Below are 22381 nucleotides of genomic sequence, written 5' to 3' on the forward strand. Positions count from 1 at the left end.
TTTGAAAGTTACTATTGAATCTGCTTCCACCACCCTTTTAGGCACTGCATTCCAGATCATCATAATTCAGAGTAAAAAAATGTCTCCTTGTCTCCCCCCTGGCTTTTTTTAAAATCAATTATCTTAAAATTATCAATTTGGAAACCTATGGGCAATATAGGTCAGTGAGGACATGGGTGATGGGTGAGCGGGACTTGGTACAGGATAGGATACAGGCAGCAGAGTTTTGGATGAGCTAAAGTCTACAGATGGGGAGGATGGGAGTTTGGCCAAGGGAGCATTGGAAGAGTCAAATCTGGAAGTGGCAAAGGCATGGATAAGAGCTTCAGGGGCAGATGAGCTGAGGCAGGGCAGAGGCGGGTGGTGTTACAGAGGTGGGAATAGACGACTTTATGACGGGGAGGTTACGTGGTTGGAAGCTCATCTCAGGGTTGAGTCAGACACCAAGATTGCAAATAGTCTGGTTCAACCTGAAAGAGTGGCCAGGGAGGGGAATGGAATCAGTAGCAAGGGTATGGAGTTTGTAGCGGTGGCTGAAGATGATGGCTTTGGTCTTCCCAATGTTTAGCTGGAGGAAATTGCAGCTCATCCAAGACTCAATTTCAGAGAAGCAGACTGATCCCAGAGGCAATGGAAGGGTTAGGAGAGGAGGTGGAGAGGCATAGCTGTGTGTCATCAGCATACACATATAAGCCAAGTCCAAGTCTTCGGACGAAGAGGCAAACGGAGATGAGAAAGAGGAGAGAAAAGTGAGAGGAAATTACAGATTTTGGATCTGTTTAACCTCTTCCAAATTTTACTATCCTGGGATCATTCTTTCCTATTTTGTTTTACTGTGCTATCAAGCTAACTGTGTGGAATGCAGTCTGGTTGATGCTAGTGCCTGGCTGATTGGTATACTGTGCTCTTTAATATATTGACAGGCTGCAACTCTTTGGCTGAGTTTACTAGCTATGGCCACAGGTAGAATTACATTGTTCAGTTTAAAATTAAAAATAAGAATCAAGTTCATTTTAAATCCTTTCAATAAAGGAAGTTGGTACTTTTAGCATTTTTTCCAGGAGTCACAAAAATATATGTCTCATACAGAGAAATTTGCCATCAAAACTTATGAAAGAACCAACATTTTAAAATTGAAGAAATAATTTGCATTTATAAAGTGCCTTTCATGACCTCAGGATGTCCCAAAGCATTTCACAGCCAAAGTGTAGTCACTGTTGTTGTATAGGAAACTGAGGCAGCCAATTTGAGCTTAGCAAAGTCCCACAAAAAGCAACATAATAAATGACCAGATAATCTGTTTTTCAGTCATGGTGGTTGAGGGATAAATGTTGGCCAGGACACCAAGAGAACTCCCCTGCTCTTCTTCAAATAGTGCTATGGGATCTTTTATATCCACCCGAGGGAGCGGACAGGGCCTTTGTTTACCGAGTCATCCAAAAGACAGTGCAGCACTCCCTCAGTACTGCAATGGGGTGTCAGTCTAGATTATGTGCTCAAGTCTCTGAAGTGGGGCTTGAACCCATGACCTTCTGACTCAGGCGAGAATGCTACCACTGAGCCAAGGCTGACATGCAATAGTTATTTCAAAAGATCCATAGCAAACAGATCATGGTACAAGAACCTCTATTGTTACTTCTGGAACTAGGAAGTGTTTAAATTTACCTATTTAGTGGCATTCAATAATTGACCATAGAACTATTGGTAATGTTGCACTATATGGCCATTTTATTGTGTCCGCAAAATAGTGGTGTAATAAAAAAACAGCAAAATATACAAGGGTAACAGCGCATGGAGGCAGCAGGGTGCATAATTATTAACTGGCTTCTAGGGGGTAAGCATTTTTTCTTCTATAGCTTTATCATTTCCATTTTATGCATTTCCAAATCATCTTTAATCCCTGCAAAAATCAACAATACTGAATGCAAAAAAAAATGCAAATGCTGAGTGCATCTCTTCCACGTTCTGCAATGCCACGAGATGAAATTGTCAATTTAGGAATTTGGAAAAAAATTAATTGATTGCTACAAGCCATTGGACCACTTGGGAGGTTAAAGTTTATGTAATAACACAAATATCATACCCTCACACAAACAAAATCTGATTTAAAAATATCTTGATAAAATAAGATAACAAAGTGCAGAAATATACGGTCTGCAAAATGACAATTTTATTTGCATTCTATCCCCTCTGGCCGTATAACCAAAGCATTTAAAGATTTTTCTGAAAAGTCATTTCTTCTACACTGATCACTTATAGGAAAAATGTATTTTGGAAATAATACCACAGTGTCACAAGTGTTTTAAAGATCTGCCCCACACTTCAGTGTAGTATGCTTTCTGCCCGACTCCAACAGTAAATGGATCTGACTTTTGAAAATAAGGTATGGAACAGCATTGACTTGACACAAATATATCTTAGAACTAGGTATATGGTAGGAATGGTGTATAAATTAAAAGAAACAGAAAAATTGTTTTCTTACAGTTCCATGTAATTCATATACATTCTGTACTGAATATCTTAACCTACCATCTGTTATTCTGTTGCTCTGTACATGACAGAATTTTTAATGGATTGAAAGCAATTAAAATGGTCTTCATTTGTCCAGCAGCAGAACAGATATTGTTCAGGATCATTTTAAAACACTTTTAGCATGAATACAGTGGGTAGGAGAGATTGAAGATTCAAAACATTTTTTTAAAATCAAGAGTACACTACAACATCTAAATGATGTGGTGTGTATAGCCTATATATAGAACCAGATCAGTTGTGTGGCACTTGTGTAAGCTCTGACTGCAAAGACAAAAATAAAAAGGATACGTATTAAAACTGCATTCACTCTGATAGCAATGTAGTCAGAATTATGAGGAATTTATACTAAATACTACAAAGTCAATCTTGTACTTTAGCTAGTAAATATAATTATGTAACATGTCAATGGAAAAGGCCCAACTGACTGAATCAAAACATTGTAATTTCTTTCCAGAAGGAACTGAACAGCCCCTTTACAAGGAAATTATGTTTATTTTATGCTTTTAAGAATGCATTAGGGTAATTGCTACAACAAATTACCTTCTGTGCTATGAGCTTTGCTACAACATCTCTGGCATGTACATCAATTGTACAGATTGTCATAATCTTCTGACGATCACCATGGGTGAGCTCCCCTAGTAACATGTTTATAAGAGCATTTAGCTGAGCAATCTGCAATAAAAATAATTATATTTGACTACTCAAAAAGATAGGGTGCAGTACACTACACATGTCATACATTGATTAGTTATTTCAGAAAGTGCTATACTTGCATGGCATCTCCATTTTATGTATTAACCAAAGTATAGAAAGTGTGCCTTTTGAACAGCTGAAGCAAAATTAATGAATAGATAGTGGGGGAGGCAAATTAGTTAAATCTTATACTTTACACATTATGAATATTACCAGAACATTACTGAAGAATAGAAGATGGGTGGGATTGTTTTACTGCATTCTCAACAAACTTTCAATTTAAAAATAATGACTGCACACATTAACCATTGGTCAGCCTTCCCTTTTTGAGTTCTGCAGTTAGAACTTGCGATAATGAGAGTATGGGATGATGGGAAATACAGGAAAATAAGAAACGTCAGGACCACCGTGTGACAAAAAAGTAATCAGTAAAACGGTCTGATACATTTGCCAGGGATTTCCTGGGGGGTTCTCCTGATCAGCCTCCGTAACTTTGGCGGATGATCGACAGAAACCCCAAATATATCGCATAAACAGGGTTGCTGCCAATGTTTTGCTAAAATTACGGCGGCCGATCAGAAAAACCTCTGAGGAAATTCCCAGCAATTGTGTTTCATCTGGTTTTTACTATGATATACAATGTACAGGCAAAAGCACACAAAGATAAAATTAGAATTAACTCAGTACTGTCAAAGGTCAACAGTACCTAAATGTTACAGTTCAAAGTGCTGGTCTTTACAGGTTTGATCAGGAGACCTCTGTTTAAAGGCAACTCACTTGTTTTTTGTTGTAATCTTTTAAAGAAGATTCAAAGCCTTCCTCGAGATGCTCAAAAGCAATTCCAACATCTGTAGTCCACCAAATCTGAGTGCCAGTCAAAGCCACTTGTGCTGGGTAATCAAACAACCACTGATCTCTCGGCTTCTCTTCATATGCTGCTACTGCTTCCATGATTTCTTGCTGCACCATGGTTTGCATTGCCTCCTCAAGATGACGCAACCAACATTCAGCCTAGTAATGAAGCAAAATTCATCTTTGTTGGGAATGTAACTTTTATCTTTTCTTGTAGATACACACAATGGGCCTGAAATTTCAGGGTTGGGAGGAGGACACAAATTGGGAGGAATGCCTCTTTAGGAGGGGCAGGAATTTGGGACAAAAGCCAGATTTCTGCCTCATTTCCTCAATGTCCAAAATCGCAATCTAGGCTGTGTGTGGGGGGGGGGGCACATCTTCCTCGCAGCCCCCCCCCTCCCGTTACATCTTGGCAGCAGTTTGGATGGGGGTGGCGGGTTGAAGTGGGAGTGTCCAGGGGTATTCCTGGGTTACCCTGGGATTTCAACCCAACATAGCACTCAGGCCCAGCATGTCCTATGCTTGCTGAGATCAGTCATGGGTTCTGTACTGGGTCTTCATAGACCACAAAGATGTTGTACAGTTAAAGTAATTGATCCTAAAGGGATGTAGATGATGGTTTCTTTGTAGGGAATTTGTCTTTGGTCCATGAAGAGCCTCTGGCTTGCTCCAGCAAAGAAGCAAGGTGTCGCCCAGATTTTCTACCAGGAACTTGAGGTGTGCAAGCAAGAAAGTTATGCTAAACCTTTACAATACACTATTTAAGCCTCAGCTGGAGTATTGTGCCCAATTTGGGGCACTACACTTTAGGAAGGATGTCAAGGCCTTGGAAAGGGTGTGGAGGAGATTTACGAGAATTATACCAGAGATGAGGGACTTCAGTTCTATGGAGGGATTAGAGAAGCTGGGATTGTTCTCCTTAGAGCAGAAAAGGTTAAGGAGAGATTTAATAGAGGTGTTCAAAATTATGAAGGGTTTTAATAGAGCAATAAGGAGAAATTGTTTCCACTGGCAGGAACAAACAGTGGGCGCAGATTTAAGGTAATTGGCAAAAGGACCAAAGTGTAAATGAGGAGAATTTTTTTGTACGCAGCGAGTTATGGTGATCTGGAATGCACTGCCTGAGAGGGTGGTGGAAGCAGATTTAATAGTGACTTTCAAAAGGGAATTGTATAAATACTTGAAAAGGGAAAAACTGCAGGGCTATAGGGAAAGAGCAGGGGAGTGGACTAATTGGATAGCTCTTTCAAAGAGCCGGCACAGGAACGATGGGCCAAATGGCCTCCTTCTGTGTGGTATGATTCAATGAACTCTGATTTGCCTCGATAGATGCCGGTCTCCTACCCCAATTATTAAAATACCCCATCCCCAGAATTTGGAACGGAGTCAACATCCTGAACAGTTGGTAGCTAGAAGTCCCATCCCACCACACTTCTGGCAATAGATGGGTCCCCAACAATTTTGGGCCCAATATTTTCTGCTTTCCACTGAAATAGGCTATCACTGGTTGATAGGGGCAGCATTTGGGCATCTTTTTCCTCAATAAGGCTCTAAGAACCTAACTCTTGAATCTCCTGGTCCAATATTTTTACTGGGATCAAGATTTTTTGTGCCCAACTTCGATTTGACTGACATTTTGATAGAACATTTAACATCTTTACTTTTTTGATGATTTTTCAGAAACCATAGTTTCATCATCACTTTCTTATCCATAGTGATGTGACAAATTACTTTGTCCTCAGGAAGGCTGAGTCAGGATATTCAAATTTATATCCAAGATTCAACCCATCTCTCATCTGTCTTTGTAGCTAGTCTCAAAATCATGCAGTTTAGAGATGCTTTTAGACTTGGATCCCTGACAAGCTGATGATGGTGGCTTTTCATATTGAGATTAAGTGCAGAAAAAAACTTCACTCTTCTCTTAGATGCATGTCCTTATCTACCAAATATTTTGGCCCATGCTGCAGCACACCTTTCATTAACGCTGGCTGAGAGACAGTGCCAAACTGAACTGCTTTGATGGGTTGACCCTTAGAAGCAATAGAAATCTCTGTAGGGCGGTAACCAAACTAATTTAGAGACAAGATAAAACAAATAATTCTTCATTCGGCCAACATGACTTCCTTTGTAGAGGAAGTAAAACTTTCTTTAATATATTAACATACTTCATCATTTAATAAAAGATTTTCAAGAGCGCTCATTTAACTAATTCACTGTTTCGCAGACTATTTTATGGATTCTTCCATATATTTCTTTTTCTTCAATATGTGCAAAAACAAAGAATCCATGAAGAAAATTCTTCCAAATATGTCGAATGCCAAACTGGATTACAACATTCTCAACATCAAATATATTGCATTAGAAACTCTAAAACAAACAAAAACTTACCTGTCCTTCGCAGACACAGGGAGGTGAAAGCTGTACATATTCTTCTTCTCTGCTGTACATTCCCACTGCTTTACATGCATCAATATTCTCATCATTATTTTCAAATTTTAAATCGGCTAAATTATCAAATAGCTTAAGCAAATGCTTCGTCACCTGTTCAGAAAGATTATAAATACATTTTAAAAGTAAAACAAATTCATCCTTTTTTTAATGTTTATTTTATTTTCTCCTCCGCTTAGACCTTCTCAGCCAAATGCAACTCCAGATCAAGGGGGTGACTAAGTAACCTGCCCCCAGCCTTCTGTCAATAGCACTCACGCAGGAATTACACAATAGCGATCTGAGTGACTGACTTTTTAATTTCCTATTCTTTTCGAGGCAGTCCCAAGCATCCAACTGGCATCTTTTCCAATGGCACTACTGTCGAGAATTTCATAAACTTGTGTCCTGCCATTCTGCAGTAAAGTACTTAAATATCCAAAATGTTCAAAGTATCACTGCGAGGGGATTTAAGTTGCACTATAATAATATTTCCTGAGATTTTATTATTGAAAAACAAAAGAAGAAAAGCAAAAAGATACACAGAGATAAAAAAGAACAAATTAAATCAACTTATTCTATACAGGAAGCAAAGAATGAGTTCTTGCATTATATAATGGTGATCTATATATTTTTTTTAATCTAGCAAGAGAAGTATTTAAGCCCAACTGCACATTCAGCAATAACAAGCATATTCATACTTTACACAACATTGCAAAATCACACTTTGCTAAAGTGCTGGCAAATATTTATTTGACAGGATTTAACCCAATAAGATAAAGGGTAAAGAGGAGCTCCCCTAATGGTCCATTGAGTAGTTGAGCCATTCAGACCAGGAAGGTCCCAGGTTTGATCTCCAGTCTATGCTGAGTTAAGGATGGCAGAGAGGCACTACAATTTTCCTCAGTGCCCCTCGGGTTAAAGGTGGGGGAAATCAGCCAGATTGCCTGCTCTTGATCACTATACAGTGAGCCATATTGAAAATGACTTGTAGACATCAGATGAGATCAGGATCAGGCTTGAATATATGCCTCTCAAGTAAGTAGGCTGTCGACACTCACTGTTAAGTTCACACATAAACTTAACAGTGAGTGTCGACAGCCTACTAACTTGAGAGGCATGTGCGGATGAGGTACTGCAGGGAAACTGGTGCAGCACAGAGGCAAGGCCCATGGAACCCCAGCAAGAAGTCAACACTTTGATAAGGGGAGAAAATTGGCTGCAAAAGTCAGGATAAAAAAAGATCAGTAAAACAGTTAATCACGGTTAATAAAAAATTAACTCAATCTTCTTTTAGAATGCATTTTCTAGTATTTCGATTCAACTGATATATTTCCCAGTGTTACAAATTTCACAGGTCTGCAGTAAATATTCCATTGCGCTTGGCATCATCAGTTACTCCCATAAGTAGATATCATGGGCTCAATTTTAAAATGGTGGCAGGATGGCAGCGAGGGGGTGGACGGGAAAGAGGGGGTCAATGTGCGCGTGATAAACCCGAATTTAAAAACTTACCTTTTCCCACGCGATCGCGAGGTACTTGGCTTCCGGGTTTGTCATCCGAAAGCTGCACTGTGGGCGGACTGTACACCCACATGACAGGCTGTCAACTGGAGGGTCTGGATTTAAAGGGCCATTGCTCCCAGGGCTTTTGCTGGAGCAAAGACCAACAACACAGAATATGGAGCAGCACAGGGGCAAGGCTGCTCCAAGGTTTATTGATGCCTCACTCCAGGTGCTACTGGGCGCAGTGAGGAGGAGGAAGAAGAAGAAAATGTTTTACCTGGAGGACAGGAGGAAGCGCCCTCCCTCTGCCACCAAGAAGGCCTGGCTCGAGGTGGCAGAGGAGGTCAGCTCATCCTCAACTTACCTTCACTTCCTCACCTCCCCATTTGTGACCCCACCACTATCACTCACCCCAATCTCTCATACTCACCCCTGATGCACCTCTTTCATGGTCAGCCTCACCCAAACCAATGCATTCATCGGTTGGCCACTTCACCATCACTCACTCACACGTCTGTACTTTCTCCCCTTCTAGGAAAAGAGAGCGCAAAATGCATGTGAGAAGGTGAGGACTAGAAGGGGGCCTCCACAAATAGTGGTCCTCATAGACACGGAGGAGGAGGCGTCGGAGATCAGCCGCACCCTCGAGTGCCTGTCCATCAGGGACACTGAGACTGGCACCCCACAAACATCTGGTGACACAACTTTAACATTCATCACACGCATGAATTGATGTTAACAATGCTCGCCATGTTGAACACCTCAGTATGATCATTGCAACATGACACATCTGTGATGATGATTAATATTGCCTTCTGTTCTCTTACAGGCCCTTCAACGACCACAGTGACGGCAGAGGGTGATTCTTCAGAGGAGTTCCCGGCCTCTGAGGGAGCACTGTCACATCTTAGTGAGCCATCCACCAGCGCAGATACTCACACCTCGGTGGGTCCTAGTAGTCAGTTAGTTGGGTTGGCACCTGGTGAGTCACCACACAGAAGTGAGCACGAGCAGACACTGGTGGCAGGGGCAGTTGTGGAGAGTCCATGTCAGGGGCGCACTCCTCTCCAGGCTCTGCTCAGCTGGACGCAGATGCTAAACCCCGGGGGCCATCCTTTAAAAAAATAATCGAGGGACAGCAGCACATTTGCGAGGTACTGGAACAGGTGCCACACGCACTCTCCACAATAGTGCAGAGGATGGAGGAGTCTAACTCCTGTAATAGTGGAATGGTGGCACAGGTACGAGAGGGCATCTCTGAGATAGTGTCACAGGGACGTGAGCAATTGTCTGTGATAGTGTCGCACGTAACTGCGGGAATGTCTGATAGTGTCACAGGTTAAGTGTGGGAATGTCTGCGATGGAGATTCAAGCACGGCTCACAAATGAGTCCATTCAGGCCCTGACAATGGTCGTGTGGACTCAGGGTGAACAACATTCTACCGCCTTAAACAGACTGACAGCTACTTTAGAAGTGGTCTTCCAAAGCATCACACATGTCCACCACACTGTTGTCCAGCAGGGTGGTAGGAGTGATGTGGGCCAGGCCCAGGAGAGGGATGATGGAAAAAGGGGACATGGAAGTGGAGACGCCACTCAAAGTGCTCCCACGTCTCACCCATTGCCACCCTCTCAACCAATACCTGCAATGCTGCCTCCTCTCCAGGTGGCTGAGTCTGCCCCTGCACAGGTGCAGGTAGAGCAGTCTTTGGAGGGGCCCTCACAGGCTCCAAAACCCAGAGGGCGTAGGCTGAAAGCATCTCAACAGTCCGGCCACAGACATGAGCAACCTGCCACTGCCTCTGCTGCAGCCACAGGGGATGCATCATGTAGAAGTTGTAGGAAGAGAAAGGCTAAGGATTTGTGATCACGAAGGGTATGCACAAGGGTGTCTGACAGAATATAATGTTTTTCATTTATATTTGGCTTTTATTAAAGTCACATCAAATGTTATCATTCTCACCACTTGATTGGCTTTTGTGATCGTGCCCTTTCATGCGCTTCATCATGAACGGCGACACTTGATGCTTCCCAGTGAGTGACTTTACAGTGGGTGTATGTGTAGTTGCAGGACTGTTTTGTGAGGGGGCGGGGGGAGGGGTGCTGGTGTTGGCGCTGCTCTTTCCAGGTGGTGAGAGGACTGGACTCTTCTCACTTTCTGATCTTAAGGGAACTGTTCACATATGAGTGACTCCCTGGCCTCACAAACAGCCAGGTGGGCCGTTGCTCTGCCCATGGGTTCGTTCTCCTCCTCTTCCTCTTCGTCCTCAAGTTGGATGGCAGACGTAGATGGTGGATGAGGGGATGGGGCCTCCTCAACCGTTAACCCTCTCTGTTGTGCAGGACACAACACAGTACTATAATGCGTCCCACTCTCGCTGGTGCGTATTGATGCACTCCCCCAGAACGATCGAGGCACTGAAATCGCATCTTCAGCAGTCCTATCGCATGTTGTTCAGTTACAGACCTGGTAGCGATGTGACTGTCATTATATCGATGCTGTTGCTCGCTGATGGAGTTCCTCAGAGGTGTCATGAGCCATGTGTGCAGGGGGTATCCCTTGTCCCCGAGGAGCCAGCCCCTAAGGGTGTTCGGTGCGTGGAAGAGGGGACGTGATGTTGGATTCCCTCAGAATGAAGGAATTGTGGCAGCTGCCAGGGAATCTGGCACAAATATGAATCTTTTCCTGTGATCGCAAACGAGCAGCACGTTGATGGAGTGATAACCCTTTCTGTTGGTGAACAGTCCTGGCTCATGTGGAGGTGCTCGGATTGCTATATGCGTGCAATCGATTGCACCCTGTACCTCTGGGAAGCCAGCCAGAGTGGAAACCCACTGCCCTCTCCGCCTGGCTGAGGTCGTCCATGGAGAAGTTGACGTAATGCGACGCCCTGCGAAACAAGCCGTCGGTGACCTGCCTTATGCACGTGTGCTGACGACTGAGACACCCCGGCGGCACCTGGAATGATCCGTAGGTGAAGAAGTTGAGGGCAGTGGTGACTTTAATAGCGACGGGTAATGAGATGCCGCTCGGCCTGGCCGTGAGCAGCTCGGCATGAAGGAGGCTGCAGATGTCTGCAACCACCTAGCGACTCACTCTCAGCCTCTGTATGCACTGCTCCTCAGAGAGGTCCAGGAAGCTGAGCCTCGGTCTGTAGACCCTCTGACGAGGGTAGTGCCTCTTGCGACGTCGCTCTCTCTGTTGTTCCCCTCTGTGCTCTTATGCAGGTGCTTTTGTCTTTTTGGCAGGTAGACTAAAAAGTGCTCTAGTAAGAAGAGGTTCATTATAAACCAACAAACTGGCCTATTTTATATTAATGAACAGAAACAGTTTTCCTGTGAGATACATCTATTTCTTACTGTTCCTCATGCCACCAAATAACAACCCATGTATCTCTGCCACTAATATAGGCTAAATGCACTTACAAGTTAGCTATCCCTTGGCTAACTGGCACCAGACATCTTCAGTTATAGGCTGTATGCATTCATAACTAGGCTGGGAGTCTCAGCTCCCTCAGTGACAAGAGAGTGAGATCTCTCCAGGTATCTCTCTGTTTCAGATGTCGGGCAGGGGGAAGAAAGGACAAAACAAAGACTGTCCTCTGACCTCCTTCCATCACTTCTGGGTCCAGTGAGCCACAGTTACCACCTTGAATGAAAAGCTACTCTTGATGTGGTCAGAAGCTTGCAGTACCTATACTGACTTATCAGCTGGGTGTTGCCAGGCATGCTGAATGAAAACCCTTTCTATCATAATGGCATCAAACACCTAGGATCAGGCATTAATGAATTACATTGTCTCAAAACTAATACAATATGCAAAAGTAAACAGCCTATAACAGCTTTAATCGTTGACCCATCTGGTGTTTCACCCAGGAACCATCCTTATTAACAATCAAATATTTTGTGTATCTCAGTTAATTCTTTGTAAGCTGACTCTGACCTCCTATTAATAGCATAATATAATTTAAAACAAAATCCCTTCCAGGCCAAATAGGTAAAAGTCCTAAATAGTTACACCCAGTTATTCATAATTACTCTCCAGACAAAACATGGCATTAGTGCAACATTATGTCAAAGACTTTGATTACCGAGGTGCAATCTAGTGGTTTTTATTGAAAAGGAATGTACATCTTCAGAAAGCTACATAATTGTTTAGCACAAGTGCTCCAACGGTCAATGCTTAAGGTCCCACATACTGGGAGATCTTGATTTGAACCCTAGCCTTGACTGAAATTTGTGCTCATTTTCCACACTACAAGTCACCAATCTCAAGCACAGTGCCAACCAGTGTCAAAGTCACTAGCTGACAGGAAAGTGGAAAAAAACAGCATGGCTTCTGCTCAAATTGCATCTCTTTACCCTCTAGAGTAAGTAAACTATTTAATTTGAAACTGTGATCACAAGTTGGATGACTAGTACAAAATCAACAAGTCTCGTAACAAAAAATGAGAAGAAATTCCCCCCCTTCACAGATAAATGGAGTACACTCCCATCAGAAGCAGTTCATGATTTTTTGATTAACTCTTAAAAGAGAATGGAATTAGTTTCTAGTTAAAAATAGGAATGGAGGTAACAAAGATAAATGTATTCATAGATGAAGAAATCTATAATATTAAATTTTCTACATGCTGTTCATGCCTTATTTAGGCATCACCATTCTGTAACATGCAGAAATGCCTGCAGCTACACACTTCATTTTGTACAGCTTCATGCACCCACAGCCTCAGAGCTCAACCATCATTACCCCCACCTTGGCTGGAGCTCAACCACCATTACTATATTGCCTCCCTGCGTGGTTAGTCAGGTACAGCTATTTTTGTTTCTTATTTCTTCTCCCTCTCATTGTGATCCTACCATCACTATCGGCCAGCATTCCCTGCTTCAGGCTTCCTGCTGCTTCCATCATCACCAAACCACTACAGGCCCATTCTGGGCCACCACTGCTTCCCAGCTGAGCCATTTTGGTCATCACTGCTATCCTGCCCTCCCCCTGGTTGCTTCTGTTGTGGCAATGTCCCAGCCCAAAGCCCTTTCTCACCATCTCTGTTCCATTATCACTATTTGCCCAGTTCCCAGCTGCATCAGAGACCCTTCATCCACACCGGTGATCTCTGCCCCTCAGAAAGGTGCATTCACAGAAATTCACGCTCAAGACCCTATTCAGGCACCATTCTCCAGCACAGGTACTCTCTCCCACAAAAACACTCTCAGTGCTGAGCAATGGCCTCTAATTCATTCCCAAGCGAAGAAAATATATCTACGAATATGAAGCCAGAGCAGAAAACATATTTTGAAAGCTATTTTAAACATTTATTGATTTCAAACTTAATACGAATATGAAGTATAAGATCACCTTCACCCTCTTTGCAGTTCCTGCACAGTTTATCGGATTGAAGCCCTACTTATAACTGGTACCTCACTGAATTGAAAAACAGCCCAATAACTTCTACCACTCACAATATACTACCACATGCTTAGACTATACTTGCACTAAAGCTACTGACCACTTTCTGCATCTTTCCTTCTTCACCAAATATCTCTGCATCAGTATTTAGTTCCCTGCGTACAGACCCACTATGAGTTTGTTACAATTATTCACCAAGCTTTCATGGTCCATGACCTTGGAGAGGAACACACAATGGTTTTCCTGAGTTGCAACCTATTGTCATAATAAATAGCTAATTCAACAATTGAAAAAGAATGTTTAGGTGTTATCTGGGTGAAATACAAATATTGTGTGATTTTGTTCAAATTTGTTTGCTTGGCAGCTCCTTTGAATTTAACACAGATAATTAAATTCACGAGGCCCCAGTAACTGTGTCGATAGCTTGACTTTTTCAAATGAGTGAGTCTATCTGGAACCTTGAAGGCACTCAGCTAAACCAAATAAATTCTGTAATTGCAAGAAAAAAGAACCACTACATATGAAAGTTAATTATAGAATTATAGAATTTAGCATAGAAGTTGTGAACTATTTTATTTTCTATTACAAGAAGCTAGATAAACTTAATTACTGTTAAAAAAGTTATTTTGTTGACACTATTTGCCTTTTCCATTACTGTTTAATAAATTTGTTAAAGCCTAAAAACAAGGTCTAGCGTAAGGTTATTCTGCCACCTTTCGAAGACGAGGACAATCCAGTGAACGCACGTGTTAGATCCAGAGGGCAAAATAACCACAAAATAAGTTCTCTGTACATTTCCTAGGCATGTTATGAATCTTACCTAGATATCAGGGCAAGTAAAAACTCTCTGGATGCAGGGACTTAGTGCTCACTTACAAGACTAGTCTGAATACAGAAGTCCGTAATATCTTGAGCAAAAGGTCAAAAATAAACCCAAAAACATAAGTCTTCTCCACCATAAGCTTAACCCACATTAGGATGTCATTTTTTTCCTCTTATGCTGCTTCAATAACAGCAAAGATACCATATCCAATTGAAGGTTCCAGAAATGTCAATGACTACTGCTCTAACTTCTGTTGGCATCCAGAAAATCATTCAACAGCTAGATCATATGCTTGAGTCAGAAAGTGTCCAATTTGCTCTGAAGCAAAGTTGCAAACCAGATAGGATTTTTTTTTCCAATTGAGAAGTTGCACCAGTCTGATTCACTGTAAATTACACCAGTAAACTGTTGCTAAAGACATATGCACTTCTCTGAGCTAATGGAGTTGCTTGTCTTTAATCAAATAAATGTTTGCCTTAAATACAGATGGCTATCAAACTGAATTTAACATCCCTATAACAGGAATCAATTTTTAATGTATTTCTAGAATGTTCAGAGATCACTAGGAGAAGGCTCTTGGGAGCATCTGGGAAGGATGATCTTAGGGACTGAGAATATTGGGGATGGTTCTGGGTCAGGGAGCACTGGGAATGAAGGTATTAAAAGACACAAAAGAGAACTCAGTGTTTAAATATAAATCATGTTATTATGACATTTTTAATTTTTTTTATTTTACTTGAAACTTTATTTTGGCTTCAACCGAGTAACTTACATTTCAGTGACTGAAAAAAAAATATATATTAAAAATCTTTACATCTGCTTGCATTTCCTGCCTACAAAACTTTACTGCCTGGTGTCAAATTTTTGCACCATTTTTTGCCAACTTTTTCCATTATAAATGAAGGTAACCTTATTTATAACAGAAAACCTCCCGTGTAAACTTACTATGCTGCTTCTGCTCTCAATCCACATTTTGCAGGCCTCATATCATTCTGGTCCCAGTCCTATTTCAGTAGGCCTCTGACTCCCCTATTTGGCCCCATTGTGGATTATTACAGTTTCCCTCTAGCTATGTTTCACTTATTTTCAAAGTGTTGCTGCTCCCTCTCCCACAACTAGCTCTACAACTCATCAATTATTCAGTCAGGTCTCCTATGTGGAATAACATTGAATCCAAAAACTCCCCAGTGAGTATTGTCCAAATTCCCTGCCATTTCCTGAATGTCATTAAATAATCTCATCGTAATTCACTCCAATCCTCTGAATTCATTAAATTATCTGTGCCTCAGTGAATGGAATCCAGCAAATTCTTTAAATAATGTCTGGCTGAGTGAATCAAATCCAATGAATCCATTATATTTTCTGTGTCTGAATGAATGTCATTAAATGATCTCTTGGTAAATCAATCCAATTCATCAAATTCATTCAATTTTCTATGGCTGGAATCCAGCGAATTCATTAAATTATGAAAAAAAAAGCAAAAAAACTGAAGATGCCGGAAATCCGAAACAAAATCAGAAAATGCTGCAAACAGGTAGCAGGTCAGTCAGCATCTCTGGAGAGAACAGACAAGTTAATGTTTTGGTGTGGACCCTTCATCAGATCAGAGGGTCCACATATCAACCGTTCAATTGACTGTTCTCTTCACAGATGTGGACTGACCTACTGAGCGTTTCCAGCATTTTCTGTTTTTGCTTCATTAAGTTATGTCTGGCGGAGTGAATCAAACGCAACAAATTCATTAGATAATCTGTTCCCCAGTTAGTTGAACCCAGAAAACTCATTAAATTATGTATAAAAAAATTGAATGAGATCCAAGTGAATTTATTAAATGATGTCTGACTGAGTGAATCAAATCCCATAAATTTGTTATATAATTTGTTACTGAGATAATCAAATTACTACATAATGTGTCGCTCAGTGAATGCAATCCATCTAATTCATTAAATAACTTACAAAAGAATCCAACAAATTAATTAATGTCTGCCTCAGTCAATGCAATCCAGCAAATTCATTAAATAATCTTTGGCTCTGTGAAATCCAGCAAGACATTGGGGTAAAATTCAGTAGGGGTACAAAATGGGCGGTAGTGAATTGGCTCCCATTATATACCCCACCTGATTTTACTTTACATTGACCCATTTTGCACTCTCATTGAAGTTGAATTTCACCCCATTAATTCTCAGGATGTGCAGTGTGTATAGTGTATGAGAGAAATCTTTACCTGTCTTGGTTGACTTCCTTTGGAAATAATTTCTAATAAATCCATTGCAGAAACAAAGTAAAATCTTGGAAATGTGAGTCGTTTTGTCTCAAGATATTCAGCTAAAGCTTTCTCACAGAGAGTCAGTCTGCAAAAAGATTACGAAAATTTACAATTATGTTATTAAAATAATTGCTCCCAGTATTACAAAGTTTGAAATGTTTTTTTTTTAAGCAGGTTGGGCTTTATCAGAGCATTGAAATTATGAAAAGTAAAATTTGGTTCCACTATATTTAAAATTGAGCTCAATTACAAAATACTAAAATTAAACCAGTTATGTATCACAAAGTAAAATTTTAAAAATGCCCTTTTCTCAAATAATCTAGTCCATGACAGCTTACTTAACTACTTTAACTCATAGCTTCTTTGGGACATCTTCAATTCTAACCCCTAAAACATAGCGAAGGTTGAGAAAAAATAATTGAAAAATATTATTTTTGGAGAAAGTAGCTATGTATATGTGTGAGCTCAGTATTTCCCCCCTCAGGGTAAAGTGGGCCAAAACATTGAAGCTTTATTAGTTTTTCAGTTTTGTGCACACATTGCTCCCAACTGTCACAGGGCCAGAATAAGTAGGGGTGGTTCAATGTGAACATACTCGGCAAATGTGGTACATGAAAGGAAAAATACTAAAACTGAGATTTATTTTTAAATTGAGGGTAAAGGAATTAAGTCTGAAAAATAATTGGGTGGGGGTGAAATAATTGATGCAGTGGGTTAACAAGGGTTTGAATCTTGCCCAGACAAGTGATGAAGGTCTCTCTACAACAGCTGTAAATATACACTATAAAATGTATTTAGGTAATCCAGTTCCAAAAAGGTCCAAGCCCACAACTCAGACTGACAATTTGTCACAAACAGGGAATCTCGGAGCGGCTTTAAGAGTAGAAAATGGGAAAAAAAACATTGGTAGAGTAGAAGGTGTTCTTCTGAAGATGGGACTAAGACACATTGCTGAAGCAGAATAGGAATTTTATCCTGCATCCAGCCATGACATACTTGTCAATGAGATTCCTTGCCAAAATTGCAAAATATTATATCCTTCAAAACAAACATGCCTCACTTTGTTGAGTACTATTTCTTTATAAAAATATACGTTAAAAAATGTCCACAGTACCCAATGCTGCAACATAATTACACAATGTTGATCTAAGCAATAAAATATATGAGTACAGTTAATTAGTGGTCCACAATAAATAACTAAGGATTTCCAAATCTTTCCACAGCCTTAGCCCATCTTATTTTTGTAAACTCCTCCAGCTTTATATATTCTCTCTTGCACCATTCCATGCTCCAATTCTGGCCTTCTGTGCATCCCACTCTCTCTGTGCCCCAGCAGTAGTGACAGAGCCTTCAACTACCTCAGACTTACTCTCTGGAACTCTCTCCCTAAAGCTGTCTACCTCTCCAATCTCAAAATACTTCTCAAAACCCATATTTTGGACTAAGTTTTTAGTCACCTATCCTTACACTCCCTCTATGGCTTGGTGCCTGTTCCTTTACCTATATTTTTTCTCTCTCTTCTGTAAAGCATTTTGGGACATTTTCTACTTTAAAAGCAGTATATAAGTTGCTGTTGTTTCCTATAACACGGGCTTGATGAAGGTCAATATGCAAAAATGGAATTAATATTTGCAAAACTGCACATTTTATAAAGTTATTTCTCTGCCATTCTAAAAATGAAACAAAGCTGCAAATCTGTAACAACAGATAACGTATAAGTGGAGAATTACAAAACGGTTCTGATTTTGAGATCCCCGCGCTGCTGGAGGGGTCATCATTGTGATGTTTGAACTGAAGTGTTGGTTTACAGGCGAAGATCAAAGAGGCCTATAACAAAAGAGCTGGCATCAGAATGGGTCAGGTGAGGAAAAGATCACAGCAGTGGGAAACCTGAGCCATCAGAGCAGATGGAGACCATGAAAAGAAGATGCCTAGGGTGTGAAGGAGCCCTGGCAGAAGAGAGAAGGCGGGATCCAACAGTGGAGCACTAGGGGGCAGGGCTGTTAATGGGGGTAGGAAAGCAGGCAGGTTGGCAACCGAAAGTGGAATGGAAGAAGGAAAAAAACAATAAGTTAAATATTTTAAATATTTACAAAGTGACACATAGAAAATGTAAAAAGTTAAGTTTATTTAATAGTAGAAAAATAAGATGGTGACAGAGTTGGGAGAAAGACTTCAGAAATTTGCTCCACAGAGCCACCTATTCCTGTTGTCACTCTCTTCATCACCCTTTGCGTCAAATATTTTCCATTATGAATTGCTATGTTCACATTTATAATGAAAAATGCCTTTGCAATTCATCACCTATAATTACAATTTGATCACCATATGGCACTGTATTATCTACACCCCCAAAATGTTTTCTGAAAATTTTTTGATTTATTATTTTTTCTTAAGATTAATTTTAAAGGATCTTTGGGAACCTAGTGGCTAAATTGCTCAGAGTGATGGGTTTACATAGGCAAAACCCATTGTAAATGTGGACATAGGAAATTATAACGAAAAGATTTAGCACATGATGTGTGACAAAAACGTGGCAGCAGGAAGTTAAGTTGTGCGGGCAATAATCGAGTGCAGATGGAAGATTTATTTTAATAAGAGCAACATCGCAAGAGATCAACTAGTAATTATTCAATATACAACTAATAAAATGAACTGATGCAAAACTGTCTTACTATAGATTGCTGGGAATGTCATCACAATGTTAATGAGAGGTTGTTACCTTTGTTGAAGAGCTTCTAATTTTTCCAGTAATCCCAGATTGTTTGTTGCTTCAACTACTTTCCTTGTCTTAACAGTCATAGCCATTAGGTCCTAAAATGGAAAGAGCTAAAAGTCATTTTAATATCTACACATATAGAATAGTAGAGTAGAATTAATTTTGTTAGCCGACATAGTATCAATGGTTGCACTTTAAAAGTAATCTATATAAATGCACGCTCTTTCTAGAATTCATTTTGATACAACAAAAATTATTTAGTTTCTAAAGAAAATGGAATGATTATCTTAATCGTCTTTATAAGAAACAAATCGTGCAGCATCAACACGGAGACAACAATATAAAACTGAGTTAGCTCATCAGTCAAGATTAGAAAGTACCTTGAAATTCAAGTCAATTTCATCAAATCGTTTGGCATCTTGAGAAAGCTGATTTCGAATGTCCTCAGAACCAGTGAAAATGCTCTGCAAGTGAGCCCATGTCTGCTGTACTTCCATCCAAATAGAGATGACTAAATCACTAATCATTAGTTTCTTTTGCCAACTACTGACATCCACCAAGAAATAGTCTACATATTTGCTCATCAAAATGTTTTGCAGCTGGACCTATAAATCTCAGCAAGGAACACAAGGGTCAGATTTTTTGCTTTATATAACTAGCAGTGGTAATAAGCTACAAACATACAAGCATTAAGAATTTTTCATTTATCATCTTTAACATGTTGTTGCTGTAAGAATTTTTGGGAAAAGCTTCAGTGGATTATAAATGTGGTTTTAAAAGTTAACTGCAATTAGTATTGGTGCCACCTGGCAGGTGACCAGATTACAACAGATATTACCATGGGTAAAGCTGTTATAGAACCACCAAAGCCACACTTGTTTACTGCAAATGCAAATATATGTCTTCATGTGCTGAGCATATGAGGCTGTGGACTATGAATAAAAACTATGATAAATTATACTTATTGTTAATGTTTTTGAACAATTAGTAGCTTATTGGTGTGGGGAGAAGATCGATTCATTAATCTAATTACATTTGGAACCCCACAAACATATTAAACCCAAACTGACTCAGCTCACCATAAATTGCAGCTCTAAGCTGTATTGTAATAAGATTTAAAAACACTGCATTTGCTACACATTTTATGTGTGTAAAGAGGTGACAAAAATTTCCACTGATTATTGCTATAAGCTGTTACAATAAGAACATAAGAAAATCCAGATTATGAAAAGGACATTCAGCCCATCAAACCTATTCCATCCAGAGTACATGCATCACAGTATTATAGCATCATAGTAGGTGCAGCACAGGAGGAGGCCATTCAGCCCATCCTGCCTCTGCCAGCTCTTTGAAAGAGCTATCCAATTAGTCCAAATCCCATGTAAATTTTTTCCCTTCAAGTATTTATCCAATTCCTTTTGAAAGTTATTATTGAATCTGCTTCCACCACTCTTTCAGGCAGTGCATTCCAGATCATTACAACTCGCTACTTAAAAAAATGTTTCCTCATGTCACCTCTGGCTCTTTTGCCGATAACCTTAAATCTGTGTCCTCTCGTTACCAACCCTTTTACCATTGGAAGCAGATTCTCCTTATTTACTCTATCAAAAACGTTCATGATTTTGAACATCTCTATCAAATCTCCTCTTAACTTTCTTGTTCTAAGGAGAACAACCCCAGCTTCTCCAGTCTCTCCACATAACTGAAGTCCCTCATCCCTGGTATTATTCTAGTAAATCTCTTCTGCACCCGCTCAAAGGCTTTGACATCCTTCCTAAAGTATGGTGCCCAGAATTGAACACAATACTCCAGCTGAGGCCTAACCAGTATTTTATGAAGGTTTAGCATAACTTCCTTGCTTTTGTACTTTATGCCTCTTAATAAAGCCCAGAATCCCAAATGCTTTTTTTTTTTAAAAAGGCCTTCTCAACTTGTCCTGCCACCTTCAAAGATTTGTATATGTGCATCCCCAGGTCTCTGATCCTGCACTCCCTTTAAAATTGTACCATTTAGTTTATATTGCCTCTCCTTATTCTTCCTACCAAAATGTATCACTTCACACTTCTCTGCGTTAATTTTCATCTGCCATGTGTCTGCCCATTTCACCAGTCTGTCTATGTCCTCCTGAAGTCTGTTACTATCCTCCACATTGTTTACTACAATTCTGTATTTCGTGTCATCTGCAAACTTTGAAATTATACCTCATACCCAAGTAAAGGTCATTAATATATATCAAAAAGAGTAGTAGTCCTAATACTGACCCCTGCGGAACACCACTGTATACTTCCCTCCTGTCTGAAAAACAACCGGTCACTGCTAATCTGCTTTCTGTCTCCTAGCCAATTTTGTATCTACACTGCCACCATCCCTTTAATCCCATGGGCTTTAATTTTGCTAACAAGTCTATTATGTGGTACTTTATCAAATGCCTTTTGAAAGTCCATATACACAATATCAACTGCACTACCCTCATCAACCCTCTCTGTTACTTCATCAAAGAACTCAATCAAGTTAGTCAAACACGATTTTCCTTTAACAAATCCGTGCTGACTTTCATTTATTAGCCCATACTTCTCCAAGTGCCAATTAATTTTGTCCCAGATGATTGTCTCTAAAAGTTTCCCCACCACCTTCGTTAGGCTAATTGGCCTGTAATTGCTGGATTTATCCCTCGCCCCCTTTTTGAACAGGGGTGTAACATTTGCAATCCTCCAGTACCATCCCATATCTATTTCTAAGGAGGACTGGAAGACTGTGACCAGAACCTCTGCAATTTCCACCCTTACTTTCCTCAGCAACCTAGGATGCATCCCATCTGGACTGGGTGACTTTTCTACTTTGAGTACTGTCAATTTTTTTTAAATTTTTTTTTTTTAAGTACCTCATCTTTATCTATTTTTATCCTATCCAATATCACTACAACCTCCTCCTTTACTGCTACAATGGCACATCCTCTTCTCTAGTGAAGACAGATGCGAAATATTCATTTACTACCTCAGCCATGCCCTCTGCCTCCTCAAGCTGATCTTTTTATCCCTAATCAATCCCACACTTCCTTTGACTACCCTTTTACTATTTATATCTTTATAAAAGACTTTTGGGTTTCCTTTCATGTTAGCCGCTAATCTAGTCTCATACTCTCTCCTTGCCCCT

General features: G+C 40.3%; 1 protein-coding gene across 1 annotated transcript in view; it reads right to left on the reverse strand.

Annotated features, from left to right (window-relative positions):
- Positions 1-22381, reverse strand: part of dnah9l (dynein, axonemal, heavy polypeptide 9 like) — a 329459-nt gene that overhangs the window by 207172 nt on the left and 99906 nt on the right. The window contains exons 26-31 of the mRNA XM_067988173.1: positions 19609-19833; positions 19232-19323; positions 16468-16594; positions 6469-6621; positions 4003-4236; positions 3073-3204 (exon numbers count right to left, since the gene is read on the reverse strand). Of these exons, the coding sequence (XP_067844274.1) occupies positions 3073-3204; positions 4003-4236; positions 6469-6621; positions 16468-16594; positions 19232-19323; positions 19609-19833 (963 nt within the window). The remainder of the gene's footprint in view (positions 1-3072; positions 3205-4002; positions 4237-6468; positions 6622-16467; positions 16595-19231; positions 19324-19608; positions 19834-22381) is intronic.

Source organism: Heptranchias perlo, chromosome 7 (genome assembly GCF_035084215.1).
Source record: "Heptranchias perlo isolate sHepPer1 chromosome 7, sHepPer1.hap1, whole genome shotgun sequence".
Lineage (NCBI taxonomy): Eukaryota > Metazoa > Chordata > Chondrichthyes > Hexanchiformes > Hexanchidae > Heptranchias > Heptranchias perlo.